Source organism: Cnephaeus nilssonii (assembly GCF_951640355.1).
Source record: "Cnephaeus nilssonii genome assembly, chromosome: 4".
NCBI lineage: Eukaryota > Metazoa > Chordata > Mammalia > Chiroptera > Vespertilionidae > Cnephaeus > Cnephaeus nilssonii.
This window is the reverse complement of record NC_137075.1, coordinates 46,348,993-46,369,840: the sequence shown is the minus strand read 5'-3', so window position 1 is coordinate 46,369,840 and position 20,848 is coordinate 46,348,993. Positions and strand designations below refer to the sequence as shown.

The window sequence follows — 20,848 nt, the reverse complement described above, 5'->3', positions numbered from 1 at the left end:
GAGAGGTTCTGTCTCTGTGAAACACCAGAGGGTACACAGTGCCTTTTCACCAGCTCCTTGGTATCACGCTCTTAAGTTTTTCTTCCAATGCTTTGGAGTGTCAGGAATTAACATAAAGAGGTTATACGCTGTTTAATCCCTTGACATCTTTACATCGGGAGAGCCCAGAACACTAGGAGGACTGGAATATCCCCCTGCCCATATATTCACATTCACAACTTGGCCTCTTCTTACATACCCAGGACATATAAAGGGTTTCACTGCTGTGGAAAAATCCAACATTTTACTCCATGAAAATCCTGACTGCATAAGTGAGGGGTGTTTACAACCTCAATAAGCTCTGGGTCTCTTAGGGCCCCTCAACTCCTTACCTCTTTGGTGTTATCTTATCTAACGTATCTGGTTATTTGGTTCTCAGCTCTTGACCTCATGGAGATGCCGACCCCTCTTCCTTCCCCAAACCAAGTGTTCAGGTACTGTCACCCATTTTCAGGAATTATGCTGGCTTCCTCATATCCTTTTCTCCCTCAACACACCCTATGTCCTCTGGCTTCCCTGGGTCCTGGAATTGCTTCCAGTTATCAAAGACATTGAGAAAAATGACTATGCTTAGAGAAGCAAAGAAGCCAGAGCCCAGCAACTAAGCAATATGTGGAGTCAGAAAAACCCTAAGCAGCACTATAGCATCTGTAATGAACTTGATTTATTGTTAGAGTTGAAGGCGGCTCTGTTACAGCAGCTGGGAACTACGGCAGGGAGGTGTGGGGAGAAGCAGAGCACAGCAGCACGGGTTGGGTGGGAGCTAGGAAGGACACAGGCAGGCTCGTTTTGGTTTCCACACAGTCATTTGGCAGAGAAGCTGAGTCCTGACGAGCGTCTGGATTCCTCAGTCCAGCAGTAGTCTGGCAAGGCTGCTCATTGGCTTGCTCGGGGTGAGGTCCTCTCCTGAGATGGTATTTTCAGCCTGTGTTCATCTCACTCAGTAGGAGTTAAGCTTTTTAGCTCAGCTTCCTCTCCCTTTCCGCCCTCCCTCTCCTTTCCCCCAAGTCCTCTGGCATGACCTCCACCTCCCAGATCCTCTCTAAGAGTTTGTATGGGGCTGAAAAGGCAGCCAGCTTTCCCATTTCAGCTGCAGGATGGCATAGTGGAATGTTGGGGGAGTCACACATTGTTGAGGTGTCAGATGTTGGGATGTGAGGCAGTGGCTTATTTTTAACCCATTACACACCAGGCCACAGTAGATGACCACATGCAGAAAAGCCAAGCAGGGGATGAGAAGGGATCAGGATCATTGGAATGGGTAGGTGAAAACTTCAAAAGGTCAGGGAGCTTGGAAAATTCTGGGTTTGGAGCTGGGCTCTCCTTGCCCCTTTGTGCTGCCCAGTAGGCCTGGTCTGGGCACAACTCTGGGATGTGAATGGTATGAAGCAGGGACTGGGAGGATAAGCTCTTTTCTTCTCTCACCAGTCTGTTGGTCAAGTGCTTCAAGTTTTAGGTTGAGACATTCAGATACGGAGGGAAGCAGTGGGACAGTGTAGCAGCAGTGTACCCCCAGACCTCTGCTGGAACCCAGACCCTGGTGGGTAAGGGGATGGGAAGTGAAGGGTGCAGCTCTAGGCATCTCACTGACAGTATCCTGCCCCCAGGTCACATAAGTTACTATTGGAAATCCTTGGGATGCTAAATAAATAGATAGAGATAAAGAGGTACCTGGGGTTGCAGATATGATCTCCTTCCATGAGGGGGGAGGTTGCACTCTCAGATTCATCCTTAATCCCCATGCAATACCAGCATTTGGCAGTGCTAGGAGAGATGTCACTCCAGAGTTCTCAGGCATCAGATGACCTCCTATCCTAATTTTGTACCCTCTCCCTATCCTGTTACCTTTGGTTTTGAGACTCCTCTCAAGTATGGATGAGGGGAAGAGACAACCCCTCCCATTTAGCCCAGCCCAAGTTCCCACAAGACGTCCTGTCCCCCACCCTCTCCTTCCCCAGCTCCCATGTCCCCAAACTCCAAAAACTCAGCAGTAGCCATTCTCTAAGGGAGCTGGGGGAGCAGATCCTTGGGGAAGGGAGAGTGGTTTTTTCAGAACTCAATCTTGCAGGCTGGGAAGGACTCATCCTGCATGACCACAGTGCTGCTGCTAGCCAGGACCAGGACGTTCAGTTGCTGCTGCTGCTCATGAGTCTGCTGGTACCACTCACGAGTTACCTCCGTGTCATGAGTAGGGATCAAAGTCACCTAGGAGGGAAATAAGACATGCCTGATGTGATAATGTGAAGAGAGCGTATGTGAGGGGGATGGGATACCTGATGGTCCAGGAAACTTCCCATAGTAAGGGCTCAGTCCTTTTATGAATAAAGACTGTGCCCCACTATTGCCTCTTAGTAAGCTTTGACCATACTACCTCCGTGGCATCTCTTGTCACTCACCTGAAGATTCTCCCCCCATTGGGCCTTGCCCTCCAGCAGGGCATCCAGCACAGCCCGGCTTGGCTCGCCATTGGCAGGGTCATTCCCACTGACCACATAGTAGGATGCACGCACTCGTCGGAAGAAGTCAAGATCAGCAGTCTTGCCACTGCAATGATTCGGGATGTAGGCGAGATCCACATATACAGGGGGACCAGAGCCGCCCTTGGAACCCAAGGCCACTGTAGAGACAAGCCAGGACTCATTGTAGAGGGAAAGTAGACTGCTTTTGGCAACCTTCTCCTTCTTTCCCTTCCTCCCACTCCTGGAGCCTTAGACCAGCCACACCCAGCCCCAATCCACAATCTCTCCTGTTCACATCATACTTACTTGGTCCTGCCTTGAGTCCGTTGACTAGGCCTTTGGACATGGGGCTGTGTCCATCCTTTTCGTCTGCTGGGGTGACCTGGCTTGGAGTGCTACGTGGCCGAGGTGGGACCCGGGATGCTCGATCTGCAGGCCCTTTACCAGGGGTGGGTGAGCGTTTTCCCCGAAGATCCAGACGCCGTGCAGGAGATGCTGGCTTGGCCCGGCCTGGGGCCCTGCGCCCTACTCTCCCCTGTGCCTTCTCCTTTTCCCGTAGCCTCTCTACCCTTCCAGACTCTGAGCTGAGCCCCTCAGGATCAGCCATGCACACATCGGGACGGGGAGGGGATGGGTGGGGGTCTGGCTGAGGGAGTGGAGGTGGGTCATGGCCAGGCCTGGGATGGTGCATTCCACTGACCCCCCCAGCTTTGTCCACAGGCAGGAAGTCCCCATCTTCATCTGAGTCGAGGGCTGCCTCAGCTGTGATGGATGGACACTCCTCGGTTTCTGGTGGAACGTCAGAATCTGACTGTGAGGAGCCTGAGTCACTGACTGACGTCGGGGGTGTCTCATCTGCCACAGGACATGGGCCCCCTGTGGCCCCAGGGCCCCCTGCCCGGCGCCTCCCCCCTCTCCCTACCAGCTGAGCTTCCTCAGTTGAGAGGTCACTGTCATTTGTGGATTGGGGCAGAGGTGGGTTCAGGAAGGATGGGGAGAGCTCCCCACAGTGGGGCCGGGGCTCAGAGGCACATCCCTGGGGCCCAGCCTCCATCTTAGGGGAGCCACTTCTGGATGGGCCACCAGAGGTCCCTCCAGGACACAGTGGCTGCTCAGGGGAGAGCAGACTGTCAGGCCTGGAGCTCCTCTCAGCTCCCTCAGGCCAGGCCCCACGTTCCCAGGCAGGGCAGCCCTCAGCCTCTTTTTCCTCATCCTTGGCTGGGGCAAGGCCTGGGGTGTTGGGGCTGGTTTCAGTTGGACCATTGGTGGCATAATCTCCAGAGAGATCCTGGAAGGAGTTTGGCTTCTTGGTGGCTGCCACTGAGCACTCCAGGCGGCAGGGCAGGGTGCCATCAAACATGTCTCCAGGCAAGTTTGGAGCTGGAGCTGGAGCTGGGGCCAAGTCCAGTGACGCTGGAGGTGCTGGGCTCAAAGGAGTAAGGTCCCAAAGGCTGTGGGCAGTTGCTTCCATTCCTGGGACCAGCTCTACAGACCCCTGTTCTGCAGCCTCCAGGCCGGGAGGGAAGCGCTCGGCCACACTTGAAATCACAGGTGTGGTGGCTTCAGAGGAGGAGCCTTCAGACAGGGCTGGTGAGGCAGGTCGTGGCAGACTAGAGAGGAGAGGGGCCCCAGGAGAGCTGGGTGAGGGGAGCTGGGGCAGTGAGGAGTCCAGGCTGGGGGCCTTGGTCACTTCTAGGTACTCATCATGCCGGGTTCTGGTGGGGGGCCCTGGAGCCAGAGCCAGAGCTCGGTCCCCAGAGAAGGCAAGGGAGCCACAGGGTGCCGAGCGTGGTTCAGCTGGAGAGGGCAGCTGTGGAGGAGCTGGCTGCAATGAGGAGAAACCAAAGGCTGAAGCAGGGAAGTCCAGGCTGGGTGGGGCAGGACCCTGGTGTGAGTTTGAGGAAGGACTGGTACCTGCCTCACTTTCAGGCCACAGTTTAGGGAGCCCCGCAGGGATGGGGTGGGGGGGACTTGGGGACTGGGCCTCTTTCTCTGGCTGTTCCAGAGCCCCCTTCTCTAGCTCTGAGTCACTAGTGCTGTCATCCCAGTGACTCTGGCCTGATTCCTTGGGGGATGGGGTTTTCCTATCAGGGCTACAGCTCAGGACATTACCATTAAGATGGGGGCTTGGGCCTTTACTCAGGGGGATAGGAGCACGGGGAGGTAATGCAGGGGGGGTGAGGCTGGGCTCCACACTTGGCCCTGCATCAGGCTCCTGCCTAGGTGGTACGGTGGGTCCCCCCAGAGCTGCATAGCTGAAAGATGGGGTGTCGAATTGGAGGCTCTTGGGTGAAACAGGAGATGAAAGCTCCTTCTCTGCTGATGTGTTTCGGCCAGCAGCCTCCTCCTTGGTTGAGAGGTGTGGGGGCCAATCCCCAGCTGCTCCAAGAGGAGGTTCCCTAGTGGGGCACGCAGGGGCGAGCCCGGTAAGCATCATCTGCTCATATATATCCGCATACTGAAAGCTTCTCTCATCAGGATAGGGCGTGGGCTCTCTCTGCTCTGGCTCTGTCTGCTCAGGCCGCTTTGTAGCATGGCTCTTGCTGGCCTCTGGAACCTTTGAGCTGCAGGGGCTGCTGTCAGGAGCCCTGGCCTGATTTTCTTCTTCTCCTTGGCCTTCAGCCTTGCGGTAGTCCTTCCCAAGCGGGGAGTATGGCCCACCTTCCAATTCAGCTGCCCCCTCCTGCACTGCAGCCACCACACTGTCATACTCGGCAGTGCCCCAGGAAAAGGGTGCAGGAGTGCGTGGCTCAGGGACAGGGGTTGGGGGAGCTGGCGCTGGGGAGAGAGGTGCAGGTGGCAGGGGTCTGTCCTTGGGCACCCACGGTGGGATCTCAGCCAGCCATGAGTGGGTAGTGGGCTCTTTCTTTACGGGTGGCATAGTCTTAGGCTCTAGCACAGGGGTCTCTGGTCCTGGGGCCAGAGGAACCCTCTGTCCAACCATCTCAGTTGGGGAAGCCGGTGGAGAGATGATCTCAAAAGGGGAGCGGGTAAGCTTGTCTTCTTCCTCTGGTGGCAGCCCAACTGGTGACTCAGCAAGCCACCGCTCTACCTCCCGCCCTTTCTGCGATGAGGGCTCCTGGAAACCCTTGAAGTCTGAGGCCCATGGGCTCTGGGGCATATGCTCCAAGGGGGGCACTTCTTGCTCATCATCTGGCCCCTCGTCGAGGAAAGTGCTCTCCCGCTCCTCTGTGTACCGTGGCTGGACCCCCTGGCCATCCAGCTCATGCGGGTACCAGACCTTCCGCTCACAGCTCAGCTCCCTCCAGTATGTGTCCTGGGCTACATCCTCTCTGCCCCTCCAGTACCTGTCCTCCTGCTCAGATGATGTGTCCTCCCATGTCCGGGTAAATTCTTTCTGTTCTCCATCTGGCTCCCCTCCAGTTGAAGACGTTTCTCTCCACTCCTGGACTACATCCTGCTCCATCCAGTACTTCTTTTCCTGCTCCAGGGCCTTGTCCTCCTGCACTGGGCTCTCTTCCAGCTCCAGAGCTTTGGTCTTATCCAGCAGAGCTTCTTCCTTCTGTTTCACAGCTTCAACTTTTTCTGAAGATTTTTCCTCTAGGATCTTCTCCTTTGGTTTCATGGTTTTCTCCTGCGTTGGGCTCCCCTGATCTTGAGTTTTGTCCTCTTCCAGAGCCTTATCTTTCTGTTTAGGAGCCTTATTGTTTTGTTCCAGGTCTTCATCCTTCTGTCCTAAAGCCCAGTATTTTTGTTCTAAGGCCTGATCCTTCCTTTCCAAGGCTTTGTCCTTCTGTTCCTGATCCTTGACCCTCTGCTCAGGGACCTTGTCTGTCTGTTCTAAGGCCTTGCCCTTCAGTTCAAAGACCTTGTCCTCTGGAACTCTGTCTTTTGGTTCTATGGTCTTGTCTTTCCTTTCCAGGGCTGAGTCCCTTTGTCCTAAGTCTCTGACTTTTTGTTCTAAAGCCTTATCCTGCTGTTCCATAACTGTGTTCTTTTCTTCCAGAGCCTCACTTTTCTGACTGATGGCTGTATCCTTCTGCTCCAGAGTTTTGCCCTTCTGCTGTAGGACTTCATCCTTTGGGTCAGGTCCTTTGTCCTTCTTCTCTGGGGTTCTGTCTTTCAATTCTGGAACTTGACCTTCCCACTTCATGGCAATGTCTTCCATGGCAAGGCTTGGCAAAGACTCGGGACTCTTGGTGAGGGAGCTATCAGGTGTTAGAATGTGTTCGCCAGGGCTTGTGATCACTTCAGGTGAGTGCTTCCCATTTCCCAACAGTGTGGAGTGAGAAAAAGAGCTGGAAGGTAATTTTCCATCAGGGCTCTCATCTGTGATGTCTGTCTGTGCAGAGTATCCAGTGTTCCCTTGTGTGGGAGGAGACACTGTGGCTGCACGGGGTCCTGGAATAGACACAGGGGCTAAGTGCTGAGAAGTGTCCTCAGCCTGCATCAGAGGCCCCTTTTCTTCCTTTCCAAGGCTTAGTTCCCCAAACTGGAGAGTGCCAAGATTTTCTGGAGATAGCTGCTTAGAAGAGATATCCAGAGAGGTCTCCTTGCTGGGACTCTCTTCTGAGAAAGAAAGTGACCGGGTGTCTTCTGGAGATACCTGTGGCCAAAGGTCTTTGTGCAAGTGCTGCTCTGTTAGGCCATAAGGAGACCTGGGTGCTTCCTGGTTGGCAATGTCTGGAGAGACCACGCTGAGGACAGAGAGGGACTCTGCATCATCAGGGGAGAGGCTTTGGTCAGGAAATTGGAGCATCTCGTCTTTCTGAGGTTCACCAGGTGCTTGGAGTGATGTCTTCAAATCTTTCAGAAGGGCTTCTGTTCCCAGAACTGTTCCCGTGGGCTCTCGTGCCTCCACAGTCTCAAAGACCATTGCTTTATCCTGTTCTGGCAATAGTTGGAGAGTGTAGCCTGTATGTTCCCCAACAATGCTGATGGCAGCTTCCTGAGCTTGGGGGCTCCTGGGAGGAAGCACCTTTTCTCTCTTCTCTAGTGCGTCCTCTTTAGGCCCTGGCTTGATTGTCTCCTGTACAGCATCTTCCTTGCCTACACCTGGTGTGTGCCTCATGTCTCCCCAGGAACCTGCTTCCTGAAAGTCTTGGGGCTCAGACTTTTCTTCTACTGGGGACTGATGAAAGGGTGTGTGGGTAGCACTGGGTGGGCCAGATGGTGGAGGAGAGGCCATCTTCACTGTGCTGTCATCTGGACTGAGGCAGCGCTCCTCTAGTTCTCCGAGGGCTGGTTCCCCTGGATATAGGGTGTGCCCAGGAGCACCAAACATTGGGGCTCCATATTGACTGTGAAGTTTCTCAGATATCTGCACATTTGTGGTCTCCTCTCCCTTTTCCACAGCTCTTTCTCCAGGCAAGCCCCTCCCTACAATCTCTCCTCTCTTCTCTGACTCTCCAGTCACAGAGAAATCCTCACAAGGTGGTGACTTAAAGCCCTTGTCTTCTTCCAGTGAGGAGGTGGGTGAGATGGTACCAGCTGATGGCACATAGTCCAAGCCCTGAGTGGCTTCAGTGCGGGATGACGGGATGCTTGTGACTGTGTCAAGCAGTAGGGAACTCTTGCCTGTCTCCTCTGTCTGGGGAGCTGTGAGTGAAGCCACAGACTGGTCCTCAGCCACAGATGTGGCAAAGGAAGAAAGCTTGTCACACTCAGTGATTGAGGTAGCTGAGGACACGTGCTCCTCTTCAGCCAAAGGGGCAGCCACTATGTTGGGGGGGTAGGTGAGTTCAGTCTCTGGTGCTCCATAGCCTTTGCTGGAGGTGACAGGAACAACACTGTCTGCAGGCTGACTAACGGCAAAGGGGCCAGGATCTTCAGGCCCAGGGAGATCATACGCATTTGTAGGAAACCTAGGAGGAGCGGGGCGCTCCTCCGGCTCATCATGGATCTCCTCATCTGAGATGGTCTGCTCCGTCTCTGAGTAACCAGGGATTGTCTCGTCCTGGATGTAAGAGACATGCTCAGTGGCTCCTGCAGGTGTGGTCAAGTTGCTTAGGAATGATGAGGTCTCCTTCTCAGGAGCCTTGCCCTGGAGTCCCAGTTCCCGGCCCCCAAGAGCCTCCCTGACCCTTGGAGTTACCTTCAAAGCTTCCTGCATATGTTTTTGGTAAAAACTCTCAGCCTTTGTCTCTTCCTCTTCCTCTTCCTCTGAAGGGTGTAATTCCTCCATTTCTTCTAATTCAGCCTTCTCTATCACATCCTCCTTTACCTCAGGTTCACTTTCCTCTCTGGCTTCTGTTCCATCAGGGAGGCTTTCTGCTTCCTTCTGTTTCTTTTCTTCCCAGGTATCTTTCTCTTTCTCTGTTTCAGCCCCAAAGTTTGTGCTTCTATCCTTGCTGCCTTGTTCCTCAGGGATGTTTGGTACAACCTCTTTCTCTTTTATCACAGGCTCTTCTTGTTCCAGCCTTGGGACAGAGGGTAATGTCCCCTGGGCAACTGTGCTTGGGAGTCCCTGCTGTGCAGTGTCTGCAAGGAGAGGTTTCTCTCCTAGACCTATGTCCCTTTGTTCAGCCAGTAACCTCCTCTCCTCACGCTTCATCTCCTCAAAGTCCTGTGTGAGGTCCTCTGGGGAAGACAGGGCCAGCTCCCTGTGCCCGCTGACTGTTGGAAGTGGTACAGCCCCCTTCTGGGCTGGGGGTGTCCGGGGCTCAGAAGACAGCTCCTTCTCCCCACGGGCAGCCCGGTTCTTGTCCATCTTGACTCTGCCAGGAGCCTTGGCTTTATAGAGGGTCTTCCGTACCTCAGGGGTAAAGGACTTCAGGTCTGGCTTAGAAATCTTCTTGACCTCAGGTTTGATATCTTTCCTCTTCTCCTCCTTCTTGGCATCCTTCTTCTCCTCCTTCCTTCCTTCATCTTTCTTGAGCTCCTTCCTCTCCTTCTTGATCTCCTTTTTCTCTTTGTCCTTTTTCTCTTCCAGCTTTGATATTTTTTCTTTCAGGTGCTTCTTCCCCACCTTGTCTTTGATCAGCTTTCGCTTCTCTGCCTTTAACACCTCGCTCGACTCTGTCCTCGCCCTTTCAGGTTTGGCAGGCTTCTCTGGGGGCTTTTCAGATGATTCCTTTACCTTCTTCTCTGTCTTGGCTAACTCCTTGGCCAGTTCTGAGCGGGCCTCCTTGGCTCCCTCTTCAGCCACTTCCTCCCGTTTGGCCAGCTTGCTCACTGCTGTCTTAGCAGTGGCCTTGAGGCTCTCCTTGCTGTCAGCCCGCTGTTTTATTTTGCTGGGTTTGAGGTTGGCAGGCACAGCCCCAGCAGCCAGGTCCTTTTGTGTGGCCACGGGGTAGCGTAGGAAGTCCAAGTGCCGAAGTTTTTCCAGGCCCTCCAAAATCTTGTTCTGGGGAGCATTTCCTGGAAAAAGCACACGCACAATCTTCTCAGTGGGGTTGGCTGGCAGCCAGACCACCAGAGCGGTGATAGAGGTCAGGTAGGGCACTGAGATCTCAGCCTCTTTTCCATTAGACAGCACAATGCCTGTCTTAGCTTTGCTATTGCCTGCCCACTTCTGCATAAGGAACTGCATCTCCTTGCTGTCCTTGACAGGGTTGAGGACGTACATGTCCAGCCGGCCCACGCCCATCTTGTGGAAGAGGGTCAGAGGCTCAATGGTGTTGCTGACCACACGGTACAGAGGCTCAGCCTGGATGCCCAGGCGGTTTAGGTGCTGCAGAGTGAGGCAGGCCTCCTCAATGCTGCGCTTGGCCTTCCGGGAGGCATCAGGCAGCCGCAGCTTATCCGGTACGTTGAAGAAGACAACTCCAAGCTCAGGGGAGATGAGGTTCTTCACCCAGTCACTGTAGCTGCTGGAGCCCTGGGACTGCTCCTCCTCCAGTTCTGCCACCTTGCGCTGCAGGAGTCCATTGATGCCTGGCAGGTTGTCTGCCCCGATGTGTGTGAGCAGCACCGAGTCAATGCGGTCCAGGTGCCGCACCAGCTTCCAGAAGCAGGATTTGCGATCAGAGCCACCATCCACTAGGATATTGAAACCATTAACGGCAAAAAGGGCAGAGTCCCCGCGGCCGCCAGGGAAGATGTAGCAGCAAGGTTTGGAGAGCTTGAGGAAGCCCCCTGAGGTAGGGGGCTCTAGCAGGTCAAAGGGGGATGGCACATCCACGGTCTCAGAGACATACTCGGAGAACTCAGCCACACCATCCATGGTGGGCAGCGTGGGCTCAGGGTTTAGCCGGAGATGCAGGGTCTCTTGGGAACTGGATAGTCCCAGATGGCTCCAATCACCCTCCCCTAAGCAGGATACGGTGAGGAAGGCCTGGATCCCAGGGTCTCTATTGCTGAGCAATTGGGCAATCTAGAGTAATGGGAGATAGAAGGCTGATCAGGTCACTGGGGTTGACTCAGATTCAGTCTGCTAATCTCCACCACTCTCCAGGTAATCTACCTTTCTGCCAGGACCACAGATGATCATGCAATGAGATTTTCCTTCCCCACAGCTCTAGTCCTATCCCATACTCTGTTCCTCCCAGGCATGCAGGCATGGGACATACCTCTGGGTTGTGAAGAACCTGGACAAAGTTTTGATAGGAGTAGGTACCACTCTGTAGGATGAGGTCTCCCCCTGGCTCTAAACTTTGCCCACTCAAGATCAGTAGTTTGTGAGCTGACGGGCTGCTGAGTAGATGGTGAACCTAGATCGGAAGGAGGAGAGTGGTCACAGATGTAGGAAACCCAGGGAAGGGCACTGAATGTTCCTGTTTCTCCCCAGGACTGCAGGGACATGCTCCCCCCTGGTAGCCCCACAACACCTCCATAGTGGGGCTGGAGATTGTAAGGCAGCTCAGATGGCAGAGAAAGGATGATTCAAAGCCAAGTCCAGGGATTCTTGGCTTTACAGCAGTAGCACTGGCAAGGGTGAGTTACAGCCCTTTCAAACCAGGCCCGCGTGCAAGGCACAGGCCCTGGCCTTACCTCAGAGCTGATGCTGTCAGCACTCGGGTTTACCAGGATAACGGTCTCTAGGATTTCACTCTGGTGGCAGAGAGTCCTCTGGCCTGAGGGAGAGATGCAGGGATTTGGATTGAAGAGAGTGGGTACAGATTAAAACAGAGAGGCATTGTGCTGGGCCGGAGAGAAAAGCAGGCACTATCAGGAGATGCGGATTCAGAGAAAGAGAAGCCTGGCTCTCCCTAGATCCTGCCACTTCGGGTACCGCTGAGTCAAGTCAGGGGACTGGCTCCTCTGGCCCTTCCCTTCCAGGCTTTCCTCCTACCCCCTTCCACAGACCACCTTCTCCCTCCCTCCATCGGCCACACCCTCCCCTGGAACTCCCGCCTAAGACTGCCCTGTTGACAAGAAGCTTTTGTCCCTCTAGAGCACTGAGCTCCTGGTGCTGCCTGGGGATGGGGGGAGGGATGGGCTCAGCTGGAGGGAGGACTCCTGGGACATCCTCAGCTCCCTTCTCTCCAGCAGGGTCTGCCTTGGGTTTTCGTGCCTGGAAATAAGGAAATGGGCGCTTCTGTGCATTGTCTTAGACTCCCCACCCTCCTTTCCAACACCCATCCAAGGCTAGAATTTCCATCCCAAAAGACTGGAGAGAAGTCGGCACTGTGGGAGATAGAAGGCTGGTAGGACTCTAGCCCTGGTGTGGCTCAGTGTTTGAGGGTTGACCCATGAACAGGAGGTCACAGTTTCAAATCCTGGTCAGGGCACATGACTGGGTTGAGGGTTCAATCCCTGGTGGGGTTGTGCAGGAGGCAGCCGATCAATGATTCTCTCTTATCATTGATGTTTCTCTCTCTCCCTCTTACTTCCTCTCTGAAATCAATAAAAATATAAAAAAGAAAAAAGAAATAGGGTTCTAACTTCTTGTTCTCTAACTTCTTGTTCTGTTCTCCGGTTCCTCAGACGTGCAACCAATCATATTGTTCCCACCTCACCTTCATGGCCCCAGGCTCCAGAGAGGCCAGGTTCACTACCCTACAGCCCACCCCCTGTGAAGAGTTTCTCCTCTCATCCTTGCCCCTCTGCTAGGAGAGCTTCAGCCAAGGAGAGGGGAGTTAGTGGTTCACAAACAGAAAACAAGGGAGGAAAGCCTGAGTGTTCCCCAGGCCACGGAGAAAGATAAGACACCTTCAAATCCCCTATCTACTTCCATTCTCCAGGCTCACATGAAACACCACGCAAGCAACGTAGCAAAGGAAGTGGCTGCCATGCCCTGCCCCTGCCCTTGCCAATGGCAGCACACAGTGGTTACCTTACGGAGAGGTAAAGAGAGGGCCTGGGGAGTGCGCTGTCTGGAGGATATTTTGTGAGGGCTCATAATCTACTAGATTCTCTTCTGTGACTTGGCTCTTTCCTCTTTCTGGGGCTTCAGACAAGAGGGACTTGGGGCCAGGGCCTTTGCTGTGGAAGACCCTTGGTGCCAGGATCGGGCAGAGGGGGCAGAAAGGGGCTGCAGTTGCAGCTGCAGGGGAAGTTAACTACGGAGGGGGGGGAGGGGGTCACAAGATCAACCCCACACAGGGCGGGTGGGGCCCAAGAGGAGTTCGAGGGTTCTCTTTTATTCACTTGGGAACGGAGGGAAGCTTTGAGGTCAGTTCAGAGGAGGATAGGGGCAGGGCTGGGGCAGGTGAGGAATATCATGGTTTAGGAAGCAACTGGTCCTAGGCTAGCTCTAAGTAGTTTAGATTTAAAAGGGTAATTCCTACCCCCACCTCCCTCATACACACCACAAGGTTGCACATTTGAGCTAGGAAACTCGGAAAAAGAAATATCTGTGGTACACACTGGTTTGCTTCCTAGCTATCGACCCCCGCCCAATCTGTCATTCCTTGTAGTCCCCTGTTTATAACCACTAGACTTCTCTGATTCCAGTTCCTGTGGGCCCAAGGCCCTTCTCCCTCACCCAAGTGCCCTCCAGTTCTGACTGGCAACTACGCAGTCTGCATCCTGGCCCCTCCTTTTCAGGCCCCGGAGTAAACGCTGTTTCCTCTTCTGCTCCCCTAGCGATCCCCCTGAAGGGAATGGACTTGTTTTTCCTTTTTCTCTGGAGAGGACTTGTTGTGAGTCAGGGTCACTTCTGTTGGCCAGTGACGGGGTGAGGGTGGGCTGCGGATGCTGAGGCTGAGCCGGCGGGAGGGCAGGTGTCTCCGCAGTGAGGCGGCGGGGAGGGGAGCCGCGCGGGCAGCTGCAGTTTGCCGCAGTGTGTGAGTGTGTGTGAGTGTGCGCGCTGAGCTCAGGCTCCAGCTCCGCCCCCGCCCCCGCCCCCACCCCCACCCCAGCATGACAAGTCATTTTCTTGACTGCCTCTGCATGGCGGGGGGCGGGGGGGGGGATGGAGGGGGGAGCTGTCGGAAGTGGGGTACGAAAAGCCGGAGAAGAAACTGGCTCCTCTGCTCCAGAGCCCCCATCTTGGGAAGAGAAGCAGAGAGGAGGTGGGGGTGGGGGTGGGGCTGAGACTGGGAACCCGTGCGGGTGACAGGACTGGGAATGCAGGGCAGCTGCTCGGGAGGGAGCGCGCTTAATCTCCAGAGTGGCCTCTCGGTCTCCAGAGAGAGCCAGAAAGGGGTGGGGGGCTTAGGGTCCCAACCTCAAGCTAGTCGCAGGGAAAGGGGTACGGGGAACCCACCGCAAATAGGTCGATCTGTGAAGAGGCGCGCCAGGTCTTCATGACCCTCTCCTCCCTTCTTTTCCACAGTGTACCCCCACCTTCCCTTAATAGGCAGAGACTCGCTGTCCTGCTCACCCCCAACACAGGAGCAGCTGAGCAATCTAGCAGCTGACACCCAGATACCCTCCGATTAGGTACGTTCCCATAATATCCGCCTTCCGCTCAGATTCTTCTGCCTCTGACCAAAGACACAGCCCCAAACTCTTCCAGCGCGCGGGCTGCCAGACAGAGCCAGTGACACCACCCTCTGCTGCGGCCGGAGGCTGATGTCTCCCAGCCCAGCCTGGGCGGTGTACGGTCACCGTCCTGGCCTCCTTGGCCTCTGCCTGGCTCTGGGTCCAGGCTGGCCTCCAAGCCAGTAATGTTCAGCTATCTCCATTCCCTCACACTGCCCACCCACCCTGGACCGGTTCCAGACACATCAGATAGGTATGAACTCTCTTCCCGTTATCCCCATCCCACCTCCCTATCACAGCACCCCCGTTCCTCTCGCCAAGCCCTTCGGTTCTTACCCTGGGTGTGAGAGGGAGCCCCTCATGGAGGCTGCAGCTCCGGCCTCAGCCGGCAGCTTCTGGGAAGAGTCTGCGGCACTTGGGGTGGGAATGGGGTGGGGGGGCGCTAGATGGGGAGGGCGGTGCCAGGGCGGGGAAGAGGGGCTGGTCCATGACGAGGCACTGGAGACTTAACTGTTTCTGTGCCTTTACAATGTCAGTGCTCTGGTGCCTCTCCCGTGGCTCTGAGGGGTCTGAAGACTTGTCTAGCAGCTCAGAGAGGCAGGGGGTCTCCAACGGCCCACAGAACCCTTCGCCCCCAATCCTGCTTAGTCAGGAAATACTCTTTTAGCATCAGCCAAAAGACCAAAGCCCTGTGCTCCGGCACACTGTGGGGGACAGAGGAGGTATGGGCTGCCTGCCCCCGCCCCCTTCTCTCAGGAACCATCTGCTGCCTCTCTCCTCAGACCCTGGGAATGACCTTCAATCCCAGGAGGAACGGGAGACAAAGGGGCTGGGGGCCTGAAAGCACAGTGTAGGAGTGAGGGGACTGCTTGAGACGAAGGCTGGGGAGCAGCGTTGTGCTGAGCTCTGTCAGTGGCTTCCGAGCGAGCCGCAGCTACAGAAACCAGGGGAGGGCAGAAATAGGTATCATTTTAGGTTGGAGGGTAGTTTGAAATTCTGGAGTGGACACATGGTCCTAGACAATCTGGGGTGGGGCACAGGAACCCTGAGAACATGCAATTTTCTGCACTTTTCTATGTCTCTTTGATGTCTCTGTCTTATACTACCTTAAGCCTTCCAATATTGGCTCTGTTTCCCTTAGTCTCTGCCTCTGTCTCAGAGTTAGTGACAGAGGATTCAAAGGGAGGAACCGGAGCTCTCTAGCACTCAGTTCCAACCTGGTGATGCTCTTGCTCCCACAAAGTCCTTCCCTGCCTTCTTCCTTTCCATCAACCTTCCCCAGGCCTGGCCAACTCCTAAAGCCTTCTTCACATGGCCATCCACCCACTCACCCCAGCACCAGCCACACCCTTGCCCCAGGCTGCCAAGAATTGCTTTTGAAGGTCAGAGAAGCCAAAATAGTCTCTGCTCTCAGCATCCCCCATCCCCTGTAAACTGCAGCCAGAGTAGAGGAGGAGCTGAGTCACCAGTACTGGGGAGAGGGGGAGACAAAGGAGGAGGTATCTTTGCTCAGATCCGGGGATGCAAAGCAGCAGCATGGCAACAGCCCCATTTGGATAGAGGAAGCCATCTGCAGAGATACAGAACACAAATCAGGCTGAGTTCCGAGCATCACAAAAGAGAAACACATCCCTCCTGCAACTTCATACTTCTTACTTCCTCCCATCTCAAACCTTCTGTCTTCTCTCTGCTTTCTAGGGCCCTCTAGGGTGGGCTAAGAGGGAAACCTGAGTAGATATTGGCTTGAGAACAAAGTAACATTTCCCACACCAGTGCAGAGCCCACCCTTATTCTCAGATGCTAACCCTGGGCCTGGTTTCAAATCACGGCGGAGTTTTCCCTCAGCCCTCACCCTCTGAACAGCCACCCACCACAACCAATCCTTCACCTGCTGTGTTCTGCTGCAATGAAATTGTGAGGTGCCTGAGCTCAGACACAAAGAGACATCCAAAGTCCTGGATTTGAGACCTGACTCTACTATTTTATTAATCATGCAATTAAATGTCAATTAACCTCTCTGAAAGCTTGCTTTCACTATAAAGTGAGTCTAACATTAGTACCATTCTCCAATAATGCTGTGAGGAGTGTACAAAAGATGTAAGCGTGCTTTATTCTTAGAATCCTAAACCTGCAGTGCACGAATACCACTGGAAATCTGTCTCTCTTTTGTAGAAGATTTATGAGCGGTCATCCAGGTCATCAAGGAAATCCTAAATCAGAATCTCAAGCCAGACGAACTCTAGAGAGTACCCTTAGCTCTCAGGTAAACCCAGAACTGGAAGTGCCTTCAGGAAAGGGCTTCAAGATCTATTCATGTCCCTGCTTTCCCATTCTAGACAGCAATGCAAGCCCCAGCTGTAGAGGACAGTGAGCTGCTCTACTAATTCAGACTGGCTTTCACTGAAGGTAACAGAACTAGCACTTTCAGTGGTAATGGAGAGTCAAACAGAAGACCTCCACACTGGCTCTTCAGCCTGTGTGTCTTAGAGCCACAGAATATCAATCATGAATTATATATTATGAAGTCCTCTCCCTCTCCTATAGGTGGCCGAGAGTAGAAGTATCAAGAGTGTTATTCAAGCTCAGTTTTCCACTATCCTAACTGTTTCTGGGTTTACTTTATAATGTTTGGAAGCCCCAGCTTTTTGCAGGGGTTAGAAAGGAAGGCTCCAAGTCACGGTTGGAGACTGACTACCCAAAATTCACCTAGGAAATCATTACCAGATTTGACCACTAGAAGGAGCTGGACCACTGACTCTACTTCAGAGGGTCCCTCCTTTTCCCAGTGTGGAGAGTGTGGAGGGGGAGGTGGCTAGGAATGATTGTGCTCTCCTTGTCATTGTAGGGTACATTTTTGTCCCTTTTTAAAGCATTTTGGCAGAGGGCTTAAGCAGAGGTGAGAAGGATGGCAGTCCAGCCTCCAGGGTGGTCAGAAAGGATTAAGTCATAAGGTACTAGCATATCCCCTGGAGCCCATCCTAGCAGCCTGGTTCCCTTTGCTGCCCCATTAAAGGGAGGCTGAAGGGAGGGGCAGTGTCTGCAGCTGCTCTAGGCTGACTGTTGTTTGTGGGGACAGCTGAAAGAGGAGCCAGCAGGGGTGGGGCTGTGGCTGTCTTGAGCCATGTGGGTTTTTCCAGGAAATTCTCTACTATTCTCCAGGGACATAAACCAGGCCACCAAAAAATAAGAAATAAGAAATAAAAGTAAAATGTCCAAACCTAAAAAAATTCAGTAGGCTAAAGTAAGCCCTAGTCTTGGGTGTATGGCCCTAACCCCCCCCCCCCCCCCCAAGGACACCACAGTATAACTCTTTGATTGAAAAGATCTAGTTGGTGTTTCTATATCAGCGCTTGTTTAGTGAGAGTAACTATGCATCTCCCTGTAAGCATATGCCCAAGCATCCTCGCATCTTAATTTAAAAAATGGCTAAGTATTTTGGTTTAAGTTCTGTACATTCATACATCATTCCAGAAAGCAGCCTAATCTTAAGTCTCTGTGGCCAAAAGGACGGGATTAGAGAATTCAGTGTAAATTATTAACATCAGCAGTTACTCCTCAAACTTCAATTCAATCATTAATTTCATCTGTTATCATCCCCGATCCAATTTTGCACCCAAGCTCCTAGGAGTAATAAGTGGTAAAACTATTGATTTTCAATCATCTGTGCTAATGGAGGAAGCCATGACATGAGTAATTCTAAACAGAAGGCAGTCTCAAAACAGTGAGCGTCTAGCTTCACAGAAAGCAGTCACATCAAGAAAATGCCAGCCCCACATTTTTTAAATGCTGCACATATTCCTAGGATAATAAAGCATTAGTCATATTGACCTTGTCTTCTCTCTCTGGTAGCATCTTCAGAGGAGTCAGTGCTCAGGGAAATGACCAAAGGTGTGGCAGTTAGCAGGAGGAGTGGGAAGAGAAGGGCTCGTGACTATGCACTCTACTGAATAATTGAGAATAATCTATATAAGATATGAATTCAGTCATCTTATGCAGTAACTGTTGAGCTGGATGGATTTTTATAGTATATGAAGGCACTGGTGCTTGGATTGGTATGCCAACATTTACCAACAACAGGACCAGAATGCCCAGCACTTTTATAATGAGATGTAGAGCTTTCTGAAGTCTCCCCACAGATACTGTCATGGACTGATAGCTCCTAAAATATTATTTTCTCAAATACCTGACCCATTTCTCCCACCCATCAGGATGGGGAACTGCATGCTGTGCACTTTGATCTCAGAGTCAAACCTCAAAGTAGCAATAAATCCAGGAGACCCTGCTTCCACTCTGGGTTTGATGGTGCTCATCAGCCTTTTGTACCAGATTTCTGCTCTGCTCTGGAGATCTGTTGCCTGAACCAAAGGAGAAACCAGAAATCCTGAAACCTGAAGAGTAGGCTGTGCAGTCTGAGGGAAGTTCTAAGCAAGGATCTCGAAGGCAAGTGGGGGATTCGAGGGTCTCTGTACAGGGAGCAAGAGGCTGGGGTACACGGAGAGAGGAACACGAAAAAGAGAGTGAATCTGTGCATGGAAGATGATTGGTCGTTCATGAGAAGTACGTTGTTTCCTTAGTGCATGTCAACAGCTGTCCATAAACCACCCTCAAGTAGAAATTACATTCTCCAGGCTTCTTCCACCCTCATACCATCTCTCTGAGAAGTGTACTGGATATGTGGGAATAGTTATGGAGCTTTACAACTTTCCCTTGAGGAATCCCTCCCTCCTCCCCCACCCAAATCTCCCACAAGGCCAGTTCTACCAGGAAGAGTGGATCTCTGCTCTTCAGTGACCAACCCTCACCCAAAGAACTGAGACAAATGACACTAGTCCTAACCTTTGACCTCTGAAGAGAAGTGAGCTAGGTGCCGGGTAATGAAGAGTCTCAATTGTTGGTTCAAATCAAAGGATGATAAGTCAATGTTCCAGGAGAGAATCCCTGTGAGAGAAAAAAGAAACAAAGAGCACTCTAGATAAGGTCAGAGGGGCTGGACTGCAGGGAGCACTTACAGGCTCACAAGAGGGGTAAGGAGAGGGAGAGGATAAGGACAGCTGCCATGATCAGTCAGTCACACGGATATCTTTAAGAAAGGTGGTTAGTGCCTGTGTCTGTCTCCCATCCTTTCTTGGCCTTTGCCTGAGCCAGAGGGAGCGGGGCAGAGTTTAGGCCAGTGATGGGCAACCTTTTGAGCTTGGTGTGTCAAACTTCGCCAAAAAACTGAGCATAACTCGGGTAGTGTGTCACTTTGAGGAAAAAACATTATTTCGCAAATGTTTCATCCTCAGGAGCAGCAAATGTTTCATCCTCGGCATGCGGCCGCCTTAGCGGCCGCGCGTCATCGGAAATGGCTACGCGTGTCAGTGCTGACACACGTGTCATAGGTTCGCCATCACTGGTATAGGCTAAACTTGGTCACTAATGAGTTTGTATGTAGCAATTTTCTTGCAGAGTTGCCCAATTGTGATAGAAGTGACATCCAAGGGACTATTCCTAGATACCAGGGGTGCCTTCCCTGTCCTTATAGCTAAGTAGGATTCTGGACTCTCTTTCTAGTCCCCCCTCCTTCCCTCCACCCCTTGCAGGCTTACTTCCACCCGCAGGTGGCTCCGCAGCACTGCGCCACTGGCTGTCAACTAGTCAGGGAGGTGAGGACTGAGAGCTGGTGGCCACAAAGGTCACTCTCTCAGGTTGGCCGCCCACACTGGGAGATTTGAGATTTGCCCGCAGCGTTTCAGAAAGCTCCCTGTGCTTGTTCAGGGATCCTAAAGAAGAAGCTAAGGTAGGGACATGGAATCTTCTGGGGAAGGTGAGGACTTTCAGGACATCTGGACCGAGACACTGAGGGAGAGAGGGTGTGCCCAGAGCGGACCCAGGGGCTGCCCAGAGCTAACCCGACTCAGGGAGATTGCGGAATGCCACGGGGTGTGCGGGAGGATGGGGGAAGCAAGATGCTGGCAGGTGGGGAGGACGCGTGACATGGAAGATGCAGGTGACAGGTGCTGATGATTCAGATTAACAGGACGCGCGGATTTCAGGGATTGCACAGTAGGGATGGAGAATGCAGACGTACGCTCTGGGAGGTAAATGCAGCCGGCGGAGAAGCTCGGGATGGAGGATGTCCCGAGCACAGCCAGGACAGCGGCTCACCTTGTTCAAGGTGGGCCCGCACGGCCCTCAGCTGACTCTCTGTACCGATATCGCCGATCACGATGAGCAACGAGTGTTTCCGCAGGTCCCAGCGTGCAGCCGCCACGGTGGCTCTGGCCTCGCACAGCGGCTCCGCGGGGTTTTGAGACAGCAGTGAGCTGGGGCTGGGGAGCCGCAGTCCGGGACTTGTCTCCATGGTAACGCCTCGAGGCCGCCAGGGCCCAGCCTCGGTCTCCATGGAAACTCCGTTTGACTGCTAGGCCGGCAGCATCCGCCGCAGGGAGAGTGCGCGCGGTTCTTAAAGGCCGGCGGCAGGAGCCGCTCATTGGCTGCTGCCTGTCAGGAGGCGGAGCCTTGGCGCCGCAGGGGCCGGGCTTGTGCCCGGATGCTCCGGCTCTCTGCGGTCGCGCTCGGCCAGGGGCGGGGCGTTGGTG

The 20,848-nt window shown here is 53.5% G+C and overlaps 1 protein-coding gene across 2 annotated transcripts; it reads right to left on the bottom strand.

The window, feature by feature from the left end:
* Nucleotides 1-688: 688 nt before the first annotated feature.
* MAP1A (microtubule associated protein 1A) lies at nt 689-20,667 on the bottom strand. 2 transcript variants are annotated; one of them, XM_079768822.1, is made up of 7 exons: nt 20,415-20,667; nt 19,104-19,205; nt 11,391-11,473; nt 10,970-11,110; nt 2,805-10,773; nt 2,436-2,656; nt 689-2,244 (listed from the first exon to the last, which is right to left on the bottom strand). In XM_079768822.1, the coding sequence occupies exons 1-7, from the start codon at nt 20,650-20,652 to the stop codon at nt 2,089-2,091; spliced, it is 8,910 nt and encodes a 2,969-aa protein (XP_079624948.1). In that variant the 5' UTR covers nt 20,653-20,667; the 3' UTR covers nt 689-2,088. The 2 variants fall into 2 exon arrangements, with proteins under 2 accessions (XP_079624948.1, XP_079624949.1); XM_079768823.1 differs by lacking the exon at nt 19,104-19,205.
* Nucleotides 20,668-20,848: the final 181 nt, after the last annotated feature.